Consider the following 15915-nt stretch of genomic DNA (forward strand, 5'->3'; position numbering starts at 1 on the left):
ACAATGATGGATTCGACGAACGGGTACGACCCGACGCTGCCAATGGATCTGGAAGGAAGGTAAAGTGTCAAATTGAATGAAAGTTTCCGGTCTCGACTTATGTCGAAATTGATATGTTTTTATGAACTTTTCCAAAGCACACCCTTGGATGCTTTTGACATACTGCCAGTCAGTTCGATGGCTTTATGGTTTGTTGCTCGGTCGATATTTTTAATGAAAAACACGTCTGGTTATTCGACAAGTATTAACGGAGTTTGTCACTGACATACACAATGGATACAATAACACGCCACACGCAGGATGCTGAATTTACGTCAGTGATGCTAAGTGGTGGGTCGTCTCAAAACGATAAAGATGTGTTATGGAGAGGCAGCACATGAATATATTTAGAATTACTTATTCAGACTGATCACTTTACCAATGAATCCCAGAATTCAAAAAATTATTTTTGAACTTTACTTTGCATCAAGCATAGAATAACAAGTCTGACATGCAGTTATACTTCAGAATAACTTCTATGAGGCTAAGAAAGCATAGAATTCAGAATGTTTAAATAATTTCACCCCACAATTTCTCGAAAACTTCATTTCATATTATTGTAGTGATGATTCAAGAAGAGCAAAAGGTCCCAATTCGAAACAGTCGTTATATTACTGGGCCTGTCTGTAACAGTTACCAAATGGCATTTAAGATAATTTTACTATTATATATTTGTTTTATAATTAATAGTCATCAATATAGGGTCAAGATATTAATGAGATCTAAAAACAGTATTATTTATATTGGAGCAATTGAACAATATCCAAAGTCATTCATCAATTCTAAAGTCCTTTCAAACTATAGTATTGTTATTAGAATATTAGTAACAAAGAAGAAAAAAATAAACCCCCTACATCATATTTTCATGTGATAAAAAAATTCTCTGGCTCTAGATCTGATATTCAGAAAAATTCTGCAAAAAAAACATCTAGCTTATTGTTACTTTAGACGTTATTAATTGTTTTAAATAAAGCAAATTGGTGATGACAATAGCATTGAAGGAATTTACTTTGGAAACCTGTATTTATTGAAATTATTGTGTGAGGTTTTTTTTAAAGGTTTCATATATATATACACATTCCATTTACAAAAAAAACCAAATTCAAACTATCATTACGAATGGGCTTTTTCTTCACAGATGTGGGATGGGGTCTTATTGGGGAGGACATTTTTAGAGGTACACACACTTCAAATTTTGGAAATTTGACTTCAGTATGAAAAAAATCATATTGGCAATTGGAAAGGAGCCCTTAAATAGAAGGTATATCCGTCATGGTACTGGTACCCAGGGGGTCCCCATCCCAACGCCCCTTAGAGTCCCTAGTATTTCATTAGATTCGTCTGTCATGGTGTGAGTATTGATTATATGTATGTAACATGATCATGACCTCTTCACATTTAAATACCCATTTGTGTTGAAAAATGGGGCAGTCAAGCTTATGTATCTGTCAGTAAGAAATACCAGATCTATACTGATATACAGCACTAAAGTTTGGCAAAATATTCATGGGAAAATACCGCTTGAGTTCATGAAATTGTAGTTTAGGACAAAATATATATCTGACACTTTACATGTTGTATGCAGTTACATATCATCTACTGTACAAGTATATTGCATTTTTCACACAAAATGGGTAAATATGTATTATAGATAATTGATTTGCAACATATATATATATATTATTATTAAATATTTACTGTTGAAATATATTCTAGCATACTTTTTGTCTTAAGTCCATATTACTAAAAACAGTATGGTATTACATACACTGTGTCAGCACCTAAATCACCATTGCAGTATTGAGTAATTGTCAAAAGTTAAGTCTTCCCAAAATACCCCAATACTATGCTTTACATGAACTTTGGGTTTATTTGTCATTAATTATAAAACCGGTCATAAGTATTCATCGAGGTGGGCTTCCGAAATCCCTTGTACTGTACACGGGTAATCTGCATTACAAAGACATTAAAATATGATATTAATGAGTAGATAAAAATATGAAGGATCAATATTTGTTCTGATCATATTCCTGTATACAAAAAAAGAGAAGGTTGAAAAATGTTTGTATAAAATTGGTTGGGTACAATTTAGATTCATGGGTGAATACTGGAAAAATAAAGATATTTATTGTTTAACTAATTTACTTGATCAGCTTATGATTATGTCCCGACATGCACATTAAGTTGCATGGTGAACCTTCTTTAGTTTTGACGTTTCAACTGAAAATTATCAAAGAGATACAGTATTTAAGGTGCAATACTTTCATAGAATAGAAAAAAATAAATGACTTACAAGAAAACATTTTTGGTTATTCTGCAGGGTAGGCTTCAAAAAGATTTTAAGTTTTCATTATTGTTTTTAAATCACTTGATAACAATATCTAATAACTAAAAGTTAGTTTATAATATTCATGAATTGATAATATCTATTAACTAGATTTTAGCTGGTTACAGTACAGATTTGTTATGAATCAATTGTTCCTAACATGGAGTCTGGTGTAAAATCAAGATTTGTACGTGGTGCAAAATCAAGATTTGATGGTCGTACAAGTTCTTTCAATAAAATATCAAGAGGTATTTGTCTAGAATTAGCGTCAGTAATGATATTAATCATTTACCCTGTACATGTAGGGAATTGGAAACTGCCTAATCAATACTTTAATAGACACAGGTTTTCATTGCATTGTGTGTAAAGCAATTTTTGGAATATTAAACCAGCTGCACCAAAAAGGAATTTTCTTTCCATATTTGTCATGCCTAACTATATTTTTTTACCAGAACACAGTAGCTTATATTCTACAAACTGTGTGGGAGAGTTTGGAACACACTGGGTTTGGTTTTGAGATGGCCCCTGGGACACCCCTTTCCTGTGTAGTCTACAATTGTAGATATCAGCATCCCCCTTCTAGTACACATGTGAGTTAGACATGCTGAAATGCCAGTGGCTGGGGGCTAGTGGAGTGGGATAATTATACTACTGAAATCACTAGACCCATCCCCCATATGTGTGATTGCAATCAACAGAACACCTAACACACACTTGTTAATTAGGTACTGTTAATTAAGTGCAAAATGTATGCATAATATTAGAAAGTTTTATATAAAGAATCAGAGAAAAAAGGGATGTTAGAAAATGTAATATCAAAGGAGTTATCGGTAATGTCTATCCAAAAAACCATGAATGCTGATCGTATGAGGTCATTACAAATACTCCAGCCCAGGTATTATATTTTCTGCTGCTTGTACCAAAATATGCAGGGCTTTTTCTCACTGGTTTGGGATGGGGCCTTTTTGTCTCATTTTGGGAAGAAAGTAGGTGAATTGGGAAAAACATTTTCAGGAGTAAACTGCAAATTTTGTGAATTTGACTTTAAAATGAAATAATTCCAATTGGGAATGGAGCCCATTAACTGCCCCAAAAAGCCCTCAGAAAAAGCTCTGATATGGATGCATCTAGTATTATTATTCTTAGCTTGCTGTTGACTATGGTATACAATTTCTAGAAAAACAAATTTTTTCCCCACTCAGGATCACTCTATAGCTACCATGCCATGGGGTTAATATGCATGTTATGGTAGCTTGCAAATTATGACTTCATCTCGTTATAAACTGCCAATTTGGCATGTTTATGAAATCACCAGAGATTCAAACAAACCCTCTGATATAATAAAGCCTATTGGGAAAATTACTTTGTACCAGTGTATGAAACTTGAGCCATGAAGGGAAAACTGCCCTGACTGGGATGTGAGGCAGTGCAGATGGGAAGATTCCAAAAACCACCTGCTCTATGGGTATATTTATTCTGACCTAAATATATCTATCTGTTTTTAGCTATAGACATCTCCCGTTTCTTCATCTACATAACTGACTATTGCAAGTGATGATTGGGAGGAAGAATTTAGGGATGATGGAATCTATGGTCCAAAGCTATGCTTTATGAATAGTTTATGATCATTACAATGTCTTGTTACTTTTGAAGTGTTTATACATATTACAGTCTGTATGTGGAAAATAACTTGTACCCCATCAATGTTACGAAAACATACTCCACTTTTATGAATTCAAAAATATAAAATTCTAATTTTCAGAAGACTTAATGGCCAGAATTGTATTTCTAGCTGTACATGTAGTATATATACTCTCCATGGCTGTAGTTTTTGTTTATGAAAAAAATTCATGAGACCAGAGGAAATATTTCGTTATATCCGAAATTTGTAGTTTTGAAATACATATATGGTTGAGCCGAATTCGAGAATTCATCATAAGCAGAAATTTGTATCAAATCTAAAAACAGATATTTGTATCAAATCTGAAACAGATATTTGTATCAAATCTGAAACAGTATTTGTATCAAATCTGTTCATATGATATGCATAGTAGTATACACCAGTAATTTTACTTTGAATTACCTGGTACCCTTTTTGAAACAATGGTAGATTAACCATCAATTAATTAGTAAAAACGCTTCACTTTACTATTCAAATTTTATGTGGAAAATATGAAAACTATGTGAAAGCTTGATTATATTATGAACCATGTATGTACACATTGTTACATGTTATAGGTATGACATATACACATATAGTGCTGCATTCTTCAGTAATGAATGTGCAGTGTTCATTATTTATATAATTAGCTGGTAATTAAGAAAGTGGAAAATCCTTTCCTGCTATGTTTTAATGTGCATGTTACATTTATACATTAAAGTTACTTATCAAATTTTTTGGTTAAATCATTGGTTCAAAATTAAGAGTCAAAAGGCAGTAGAAGTTCTTTTTTAATTTGTAATGAAACATTTTTGACAATTTTCTTTCTGCTGTCATGGTCAAATCTCTAAATAAAACAGTTCAACTTCAGATTTGTAAACGTGTACCAGTGTTTTCCTGTCTATTTGGGGTCGACATAATCATTCGACTCTAGTAGCCTATTCCCTAGGGGAAAAGGTAGAATTTTCTCTTACTAAGGAACAAAATTCCCAATTATATTTAATTAATTTGAAGATTGAAGATCTGGTACTAAACTTGATTGATAATAGACAAAAACTTCCAAATTTCAGCCATGTTGCTGTTACTCGAATTGACAAGGAAAAACATTGTGTAAATTCCTCGTCTTTCTTTCAATATTGATCAGCCTGTTATAGCTATAGGACAAAAGTAATTTGACTTAATAGTTCCAGGTTTCACCAAACCTGCCAGACACTTAGACATGTCCAGGAAATTCAGAATATCTGGTAGGCATATATAGTATAAATGTTTTAATAAGTTTTGTAGGACAGGGAGGAGAAAAATCCTCACACATTGTTTTTTTACACACAGAAGATTCATAAATTTTGGATTATCAAATTTAATCTGAAGTTATTTAAAGATATTTAGTGTTTCTACCATACCTACTATGACTTTGTAACAACACCTAAATAATTTATTGTTTTAAATAATATTCTGACATATAATATTCAACAATATTCAAACAAAAATCTTTTCACTGACTGTTGCATACACGAGTAAGCAAGCATAGTGATTTTGGAACATGCATGGATGTGCATTTTAAGCTATAAAATAATTAAAGGTCATGTCTCCATATCAACATTTATACATGTTGACATGAAAGAATGTTGATTTACATTTCAGCTTTCCATTTTGTGGCCATGGAATGCATGAATATTATTGATGTGAAAATTATAGTTTCACCTAGGCCTCTTTTGTGCACGTCAAATGTTTGATTTCTCCAGTTCCATTAGGGTCATCATATAATAAACTTTTAAAAAGTGACTACCTTGGTATTTTTCAGTATACTTGTTTTATATTTATTGTGAAATGATTGGGATTGTATTCAAATTAACATGATGTGCTTGTACTGGGCATAATATAGAGGGATGTAGTGTGGAGTTCTAGTTTAATTCAGAAATAGATTAACCACTAAGAAGAGAAGGATTGAAGGGGATGGGGGCTCCCTGGGCAGTTATTATATTATGACTTTTGAGAAGCTTACATGATTAAAACACACGTACACCTGTGTCTGTACCACAATGTGTATAGGACTGTGATTAAAACACATGTACACCTGTGTCTGTACCACAATGTGTATAGGACTGTGATTAAAACACACGTACACCTGTGTCTGTACCACAATGTGTATAGGACTGTGATTATAACACACGTACACCTTTGTCTGTACCACAATGTGTATAGGACTGTGATTAAAACACACGTACACCTGTGTCTGTACCACAATGTGTATAGGACTGTGATTAAAACACACGTACACCTGTGTCTGTACCACAATGTGTATAGGACTGTGATTAAAACACACGTACACCTGTGTCTGTACCACAATGTGTATAGGACTGTGATTAAAACACACGTACACCTGTGTCTGTACCACAATGTGTATAGGACTGTGATTAAAACACACGTACACCTGTACATGTGTCTGTACCACAATGTGTATAGGACTGTGATTAAAACACACGTACACCTGTGTCTGTACCACAATGTGTATAGGACTGTGATTAAAACACACGTACACCTGTGTCTGTACCACAATGTGTATAGGACTGCTTTATGTTCTGATTGTATTCTTTATTTTGCATTTGTAGATTTAAATCACGATCGATGGACATTTCCTGAAAAATAAGAAAAATCATATAAGCAGCTTACAGTATACATAGTATTTAGAAATCAGTTAGGAGACAATGCTTCATAAACAACTGAAAATGTCCATACCATTTGATTAGGATGTCAAAATCTATATATACCAGTACTGTTTAAATCAGTACTCATTAAGATTACAATCAACTCTATATTTGAATTAACTAAACAGACAATTAATTAATTAATCTAACTAGTATAATGTAACAGTGATGAAATTTAACACAATCTTTGAATTCACACAGGTTCATTATATACTATCGATGGCAATACTGATAGAGTTGAAGAGTTCAAGCCAGAATCAGATGTACCTAGTTATGTGTAACAGAACATTGGGGAATTATTTATAGATCTAGTTCCAGCATGTATCTGTATATCTACGACCAAATGCATTACACAATTACAGGAACACAGGAAAGTGACCTTTAGTTATGAGGACTGCCACTGGTATCACTAGATCTGAACCCCTACCCAACACTTCATCTCCTCCTCCCCCCAGGTCCCCTCCACAGACGTACACATGTTATAATACTACATATCTCATCTGTATCTCCCCTTCCCCATATAGCTCCAGAAACATGTTATCTGCTGCTCAGCATCCCCACCCACCCCCAGCAGCTCACCAGTTTTGTTTTGGACAGTAGTACACACAGTAGCCAGGAACTACTGGCAGCCCATGTACATAGCCAGCTGTCACTGATGTTAGAGATAACACACAGACAAAGGAGACAGCCAAATATCTGTTGTGTAATTATTAAAAGTGAATTGAACACTTAAATTACAATTATAAAATGTTTACTGATTGCAGTTTTAATTGAATAGACAGATGGTCTGCCACATTCCGAATAGTCCAGTGTTTATGTAGCAATGTGTATTTGTAATTTGACGCAAGAAGAAAATTGCTGCTTCTCAGAGTAAAATCTTGTTACAATGGTTCTACATTGGTCCTTAGAATTTTTGTTATAAACAGGATTTTAATTGGAAGTAGGATAGAAAATGGAAAATTGAAAGGGACCTTGAGCTCAGCTGTGATATATAATTAAAGGAAGCAGATAAAATGATGAGCTTCATATATAGTACGTTTTACAGCTTAAACAATATTAATGGAGGTTATATAACAACAATCTGCTTTACCTGTGTAATTTTAATATGTTTTACAATTTTAGACATAATCTTCATGAATAAAACAAAAAATGAAGCAACAAATTTTTCTGATAATACTAATGTTTAGATTAATTGATTTAATATTGGAAAATCACTTTTCCTCTAATTCCCATCATAATCTCTCTTTGAGTTGTTGTGGATGAGATGTCGTCTCATGAAAGTGTAAAAGAACAGCCTTACAGATTAATTCTATCATAAACTTCATGGATTTAAACAGTAATTAATTCTAACAGCTGATATAATCTTTAAAAAGAAAAGAAAACATATATCCAAGAAAAAGATATCCACAACATTAACCCCGGTATATATATTTCCTTTTGCATCAATGTTTAATGATTTAAAAAAATTGTAATCTCTCATGAATAACAATTCCCAACAGTAGCCTGAGTACAGTATATACAGTAGTGCTTCAGAAATGTCTATGACCTGTCACCAGAACTACTAAGTTCTCTATTTTTACCTCGGGATTAAATTCCTATCAGCGGGAGATGGACATTAATCGTCTGTAATCATCAATACAGGGATATCTACTGCGGAGGATTGATGTGAGGGATTAAAAATAAAACACCTGATTCCCTTGTAACTAGGTTAATCTCTTCTTTAGTTTAAAAACTGTTTTGACAACAATGTTTTGCTAAAACTTCAAATGTATCTATAGACAGATCATATTTAGGCAGATTTTTTTACAGTCAAATTCACTGGTTTATATATAACTTTTGTGATCTACTTAGCTCACATTATATTGGACACATATGATTTATAATCTGATGTCAAATTCAAGTGTTTTTTCCTGCTTTATGATATTTTATGCACCTATACATTCATTTTAAATTTGTCTTTTTGGACTGAATTGTGACAATGGTAGATGGCATTGGAACTGAATCATAAAAGATATTTGAATAGTTCAAATCAGATTTACTTTTCTTTAAAATATTCCCAGTTCCTAAAATGGTACAGCAATTGGAATTCTGATGAATAATTTATGCACATTGCCTATCTCGAAACTACATCAGAGCGAGCTCGAGGTTTATAAATTAAATTATTACATAGCTAAAATTTCCCTTCCAGTCAAATATCCCATTAACTATATATTAATTTCAATAAATTAGGTAAAAACTGGCACATATATTTTCATATTGTTTAAAACTTTGTCTGGTGGTTCTTTTTAAATAGTTCAAGATTTGTTCACCTATATGGGTTTCTGTGAGAACTAGTCTTAGGTTTAGGAGCTGAACTAGGGGGGGTCTTTTAGTTGTGATCATAGAGTAAGAAGGCATGGGGGTATACTATATATGGTAAAAAAAAATATGCCCCTGACAGCGTGTGACCAGGTGTGTGTGGTCGTGTGTGTGTGTGTATCTCTGTCCAAACCCTACTCATACTGGCACACAAACACTTCCAACATGACACTTGGTCTTATCAGATTTTCCGTGGTAATCTACACTGGAGTTCACTGGCTAGAGTGATTAAAAATAATATATATATACACATACTTGAGACTATAATTGGATAGGTCATTAATATCACAATAAAATTACACCATACCTGATGAAATCTCATGTTATTGGGATCCCTGGATCTCTCGTTGATTAATCAGGGTTAAAGAAGATTTGTAAGGAGACAACATGAACGTTGAAAAATATCTAATGTGAAAAAGCACCGATATCTCACAGTGTCCCAACTCAATAATAGGATCATTATATGTTTTGTTAATAGATTAATGAAAGTTTTAAGAAAAAAATATTCAGTTTCAAGGCTACCAATAGAAAATATATTAAAATTGAATTACATTCATAAAAGATAAGCTGTAAACAAGAAGAGGAGCGAATGTGTGCAAATATTTGCCTTCAACAAGCTAATTAAGTGAGCCAAAATAAATTGTATATATATACATGTTATCATATTTTGCATAAAATCCTAATCAAATGTGTCAAAATCTTTCACTTCACTTGTCTGGGTCTTAATACTGTACAAGTATCGGAAGAAATGGATTTGTAACACTCAAAAACTTTGTGTTCCTAATAAAAACGTATTCATCAGATTTAGTAAACAAATAAGATAGTTCTGCGTAGACTGCATATACGATATCAATATTGTGTACTACAGTCTCCTTGCTTGTATATTTGTGTCTTTGAATATAAAGGTAAACTAAATTAAAACCAGCTTATTTAACTTATGTACATCAATATATATATATATACTTCCCTGTTTCACACTCTGTGGTGTATCGGTATAGGAGATCTGGTTTAGATGATTTTAAATGGCTGGGGAGTTGGGGTGTAAATCAAATGTCTGACAGAAAATTGTAGAGAAACAATTAACTGTTTTGAGTGTTGCATTTCAAGACTAACATTAGATATATACAAACAATTTGAACATAATGTATGGAAGAAATACTAAACCCATTATCTGCCTGGTAATGGGCCTTACTTGTAATTATTTGACATTTAAACTTGTGGAGCTAACTGTAGTTCTATATATTTGAAAACGGTGAAGTATTGTAAATGAATCGGTGTGACCTGTCATAAGAGTTTGTTTTGAAGTGAACTTATACTGATACATGTGTCGTGCGCAATTTTGGAAAATATAGAAATTTAGAGTTGGAAATTAAAACCACCCTTCAACCCCACCCCCACCCATATAATGTTGGATCTGGAGCTGAACAGGAGAAAAAAAGAACACTCATATCAATATATGATAATGTTTTCTTTAAAAAAATGTTTTTAGTAAACAAAGGATTTTCTAGACACGTCTTTGGTGATTTAGCACAACCACTGAAATGGAACATTAACAGTTGGGATGCACATGACCCATTTTCAGCTCATGATCAGCTGGTGCAAATTGAAATGCCCATGTGCTTGACTAATTGCACATTGTCTGCCCAGCATCCAATTTCTGAATGTCCATGAGCTGGCATAGGTTACAGGGTAATGATAATGATATTTGGCCATTATCAAGCTATAGGAATAATTATTTTTAAAGACAATGGTGTGTTTAGATGAATGACCGACTTAATTTCAAGGTTACTGGCCGGAATCAGATATGTTGGAAACTTGAAGATGCCTATGACCATAATGCATAAACCTTCATGATGCTAAATTTAAAGGTCACATGGGTCCACTGGAAGCATGTCGAGGTGAAAGGCTGTTAAATTACTTATAAGATGTGTGATGTTGTCCTGTTTTCAAGGTCAAGACTTGTCTAGCTTAGCCAACAGAAACATATAACTGTTAATTATATAATATATACTCTATTTTCAGTGTCAATCCAGATCTTTTGACAGAAGTCACGTTTGGGTCACATTTGGAGTATGCAGATGGATCAGTACCTAGTAAGTACATAGTCTATAAAATCTATAAAAAAAATGATTTAAATAAGTTCAATGATGGAGTGGGGCTTATTCAGTTTAAATATGCATGGTAATGTCGTATTTTATTAAATATTTCTAACTATACTTTAGGCCTGCAGATTATCATAGGATATTAAATAATACTCACAGTTTGTGCAATATTATTTAAGAAAGAAATCAAAAATCAATATACCTAAAAAGTAATAATGCAGTCAAAACTGAGTTTTAGCTAAGTGAAAATGCATACAGTATATTGTGTGCTACACCATGTATTTCCACTCAACTAAAACTGTGGACTGTGTTGTCGTACATATTGTAGATGTGTATAATAAACGAAGTGCTATACATTATATCATGTGGATGAGAAAGAGGTATGGACAACATCTTCTAGTGAAGTGTATCATAAAACTCAGAAGACAATATAATATGACCTGGAGAGTTTCCAGCTCTCCCATCAAAGTTTTGATTTAGATATCAAAAGTGACGGCTATTTAAATAAACACTTTGTAGATGTTGATAATTTACAGGATAGCACCACCCTTTCCTGGGAACAATAAACCAGGCTGTACAATACTTGATAGTGTGTTTATTAATAATAAATGCTGGCATTGATTTAGATGGACCCTTTCATGGTTTATGACAAATAATCTATCACAAAAGTGCAGTTCTCTGGTATGGTGAATAGGTTACAACGGGTGATTATATATAATAACACACCCCTTTTGTTAAATAAATTCAACTGCATGTCACATTTTGTTGAAATTCAACCAGGTTAAATAGAACATCATCAAATGTCAGCAAAATGATCTAGATTTATGGTAACTTTTAACAATGATGGTACAATATGTAACTTAAATGAATTCTATTGTTATCTTTATCATTGTCTTTCATAGATTCTTTTTTTTGTTTCATCTTTCCTGTAAAAATCATTATAATCGATATCATGTATATTTTAAATATCATACATGTATTTTGAAATTGCTGTGTAGTAGATAAAATTTTCATCCAAGTTTTGTCTGTTGTAGTGGTTGCTAAGACTAGCAATGGAAGGATGTCCCCGGTACGGGCCAGAACTATGAAGGAATATGACCAGGTATAGCATCCGTCACAGTAGTAGTTAGTGAATTGGTCTAACAATGGGGAAAAGTAGTTGGTCCTTCCAATTGTCATGATTATATATGAATACGAGCTTACAGATGAATTTTTATTCTCATGAAAACCTAATCATTACATACTTATATAATTATAGGTTCTGTGTCTTAGATAAAAAAAAACTGGTTAATTACGTCAGCATTGCATTTAAGACTTATTAGTCCCCTACTTGAGATAAAAAAAAAACTGGTTAATTACGTCAGCATTGCATTTAAGACTTATTAGTCCCCTACTTGTGTAAAAGTATGTAAGTAATGCCAGAGGTTTTCATTCCTTGAGGGATTTTGATCAAACTTCTCACAATGATAAAGGACCATACTACCTCGGACAAGTTTGAGTTTCAGGGATTTTGGTAGTGAGGTCTGGTAGAGGACATGTTTTGCTTGAGCAATACTCAGATACCTGTTAATTATGCAATACCCAGATACCTGTTAATTATGCAATACCCAGATACCTGTTAATTATGCAATACCCAGATACCTGTTAATTATGCAATACCCAGATACCTGTTAATTATGCAATACCCAGATACCTGTTAATTATGCAATACCCATATACCTGTTAATTATGCAATACCCAGATACCTGTTAATTATGCAATACTCAGATACCTGTTAATTATGCAATACTCAGATACCTGTTAATTATGCAATACCCAGATACCTGTTAATTATATAAGCACTGCATAAACATCTTGTCAAAGTTCTCTTGATGATATGATGAAACATACTAATATATGGTCTAGTAGGTAATAACGACGGTATAATCCAATATAGGTACTGGATCCTAACAAAATGTATATTGAAAAATGTATGGCGTTTCTACCTCGGCTACAATGCAGTCGGTACATTTTATTGATGATGATGACCTTTAGATTAGACATGACTACACCACATGGTGTACCTGCATTATGTAGGCATGTTTCCTGGTATAACATGTACGTATACCAATAGACATGTTTCCTGTATGTTTACAGCAAATTGCAGTCCTGAAGAAGGAAAACTTCAGTCTGAAGTTAAGGATTTATTTCCTGGAGGAGAGGATGCAGCAGAAATTTGGAGATGGGGAGGATGTGTTTAAAACCGTGGGTTACACTTATAGTTAAATGTTTCAATAATCAAGAGTTCAAATCAAAAATGTTTCAATAATCAAGAGTTCAAATCAAGTTACCACTGTTCAAAAACCTTTCATAATCTAGACTTCTCATATTCTTACTGGGAAAAATAAACAGTTCTGACGTCAAAGATGATGTAGTTATGAAGGATCTTGTTTTCCTTGTTAAAAACTGTAGAATGTGAAGTTTCCAGTGATAGGTGTTTTGGCAGTTACATTCCTTTTCTCTAGATCACTTCCGGGATTTTTTTGTTAATTTGTAAAATTATGTCTTCCATAAAAATTAACCCCTGGCGAAGATGATTACTATCCACGTGAAAGGAGCATCTCACAATCTCTAATTAAAATGTTTGCAAAGAAAATGTACAGGAATAATATCTGAGAAAAGGCAAATATGAAAATAAGTGATTGTCATTAGTGGCCATAAGTGAGGTTAGGCAGAAAGACTGGTAAATCGGTCTAGGGTGTGATAATGTATTCTGAAGTAGATAATTTCATGCCAATGTCTGCTGCTCTTAATTACATCCCCATTATAGAGCTTTATCATCATCATGGCTTACTATAACACAATACAATTGTATTTTAACTAGATGAGATATCTACAGTATAATTAGTAACCATATACTTTTGTATCTGATGTGATTTGTATGTTGCATAATTCTGTGTGTTGATTACATTGCTATGCTTATGTGATGTTTTTCCCACTTGTTTTATACAGAACATCGAGCTGAAGGTCGAGTGCGAGAGTCTGAAGCGAGAACTGGCTGACAAACACAACTTGTTAAAGAAGGCCTCGTAAGTGTTTTTGACACTTAGATGGTACAGAATGTGCTTGATAAGGCTTGAGAGACCTTTTAGAGATACATAATACCATGTAATACCTTAGGTGCTTTGCCTTTCACATAAGTTATCTCCCTTTGAAAAAGGGCAAGTTAGGGTTTTGACAAGATTGTTCTTGCTGGGCTCCATATTCAAGTAAGGCAGCTTTTAATTGTCCCACAAAATGACTTTTCATCCTATATGAAAAATATTTTCTGTAGCTAAAAAAAAACATGTTTTGTTTGATCTTGATAAAAAAAAAACAATGTAGAAATTGTTGAAATCCTGACAAGTCAACATCAGTTAATGAAATATGTAATATGATGTTATTATTGGTTAGCATACGTCCATAAACTGAACATTTATGGGAAAGTTTAATCTCACATTTTCAAACATGCACCATTTAAAGTTTGCAAGCTCCTCGGTCACTATCAGTCTTTCAACTGTAGAAATTCTCAGGGGACTGTAGCTACAAGTTATGCTTTCTGATCATTCTGTGAACAGTCTAGACATCAAAATTACCAAATTTTTGAGTTGCTGAGGAGGTTGATTTCTTAAAGATGTAGTTTAAATATTTACCTAGGAATGCCATGGAGAATCTGTCCAGTAACCACCAGTCTGAGATGTCCAAGATAAGAGCACAAGTGGAAAAAGATTTGAAAGACTCTAACAATGGACTGGCTTATCAACTTGACTTTGCTCAAAAGGTTGGTGTCAAATTTGAACGTAGCAGCTTGACTGATTTTCATTATTTTTATATTTACGCAAAGAAATTTATGTGTTTCATTGGTTATTTTTATCGACTATAAAATCTGCTCTACGTTTGTAAGATATTGGCTTTATATGTGACTTTCTGCATTTCAAAAAAGGCTCTAGATGAGGCAGAGGAAGTTGTTCAGGACAAAGACAACAAGATACACGAGTTACAAGATCAACTCAACAAGTTGACAACAGAAATCAAACAGGTGCAACAAAAGGGAGACGACTCTATGAAGGTAAACATCAAAAGCAACAACTAATATTTCTCATACCAAGTCTGGTTACTGTATTTTAATCATGAATTAGTGTTGTCAAAGTTGTTTCGTATTGGGTGACATAGCAAATAACTAGAACTTATCTCAGTTTCACCATAATTTGGAGTGACTGATATATTTCTCCTTGAAGAATATCATTTCTTCTGCAGTATGCCGATAATTTTTTTGTATGACTAACTAAGTAGACTTAGAACAGTACAGTTCAAATCAACAACCACCAGGGGCTACAAGATCATACACTATCTAATAGTGTTGTTTGGATCAAAGTAGGTGAGAATTGCATTCAGTTACTGGTTTCATATTTTGATGATATTAATCTTTAATTTTTTTACAGGAATTGATGCAGGAGTTGGAACATAAAAAAGCGTGAGTATTTCTTTGTTGTCAATGTCTTCCTTGCAGATTTGTAATAAAAAAGAAAACCCAAAAAGTTTTATAGAGAACTATTATGGCTAGGGATCATGAGCCTATCTTGATTTGAGTAGATATATCTAATCCTTTATCAGATGCCTTCTTTCCTGATAGATATAGTCCTTTATGTTTGATTTGTATTAACAAGCATTTGTTTTTATTGGCTGATCTGTCCATTTATACTTGTT

The 15915-nt window shown here is 33.2% G+C and overlaps 2 protein-coding genes across 8 annotated transcripts in view; both read left to right on the forward strand.

The window, feature by feature from the left end:
• The first annotated feature begins 6 nt into the window (after positions 1–6).
• LOC117342944 (CDK5 regulatory subunit-associated protein 2-like) lies at positions 7–15686 on the forward strand. The gene is made up of 8 exons (XM_033905248.1): positions 7–59; positions 11111–11181; positions 12225–12292; positions 13327–13434; positions 14182–14258; positions 14866–14989; positions 15152–15277; positions 15651–15686. Exons 1-8 carry the CDS (start codon positions 7–9, stop codon positions 15684–15686), a joined length of 663 nt encoding a protein of 220 aa, XP_033761139.1.
• LOC117322038 (golgin subfamily B member 1-like) overlaps positions 15191–15915 on the forward strand; it is a 58918-nt gene continuing 58193 nt past the window's right edge. For all 7 annotated transcript variants that reach the window (XM_033876749.1, XM_033876750.1, XM_033876754.1 and 4 more), the window contains exons 1-2: positions 15191–15277; positions 15651–15682. The gene's annotated coding sequence lies outside the window, so the exon portion shown is untranslated. The remainder of the gene's footprint in view (positions 15278–15650; positions 15683–15915) is intronic.

The sequence above is a fragment of the Pecten maximus genome, chromosome 2 (assembly GCF_902652985.1).
Source record: "Pecten maximus chromosome 2, xPecMax1.1, whole genome shotgun sequence".
Classification (NCBI taxonomy): Eukaryota; Metazoa; Mollusca; class Bivalvia; order Pectinida; family Pectinidae; genus Pecten; species Pecten maximus.

What these genes read in the sequence shown, in the direction of transcription:
- LOC117342944 (XM_033905248.1), top strand. Translation starts at nt 7, where the DNA reads ATGGATTCGACGAACGGGTACGACCCGACGCTGCCAATGGATCTGGAA. An exon ending in TGCAGATGGATCAGTACCTA is followed by an intron (nt 11,182 to 12,224) that starts GTAAGTACATAG and finishes TGTCTGTTGTAG; the next exon opens with TGGTTGCTAAGACTAGCAAT. An exon ending in AACTTGACTTTGCTCAAAAG is followed by an intron (nt 14,990 to 15,151) that starts GTTGGTGTCAAA and finishes ATTTCAAAAAAG; the next exon opens with GCTCTAGATGAGGCAGAGGA.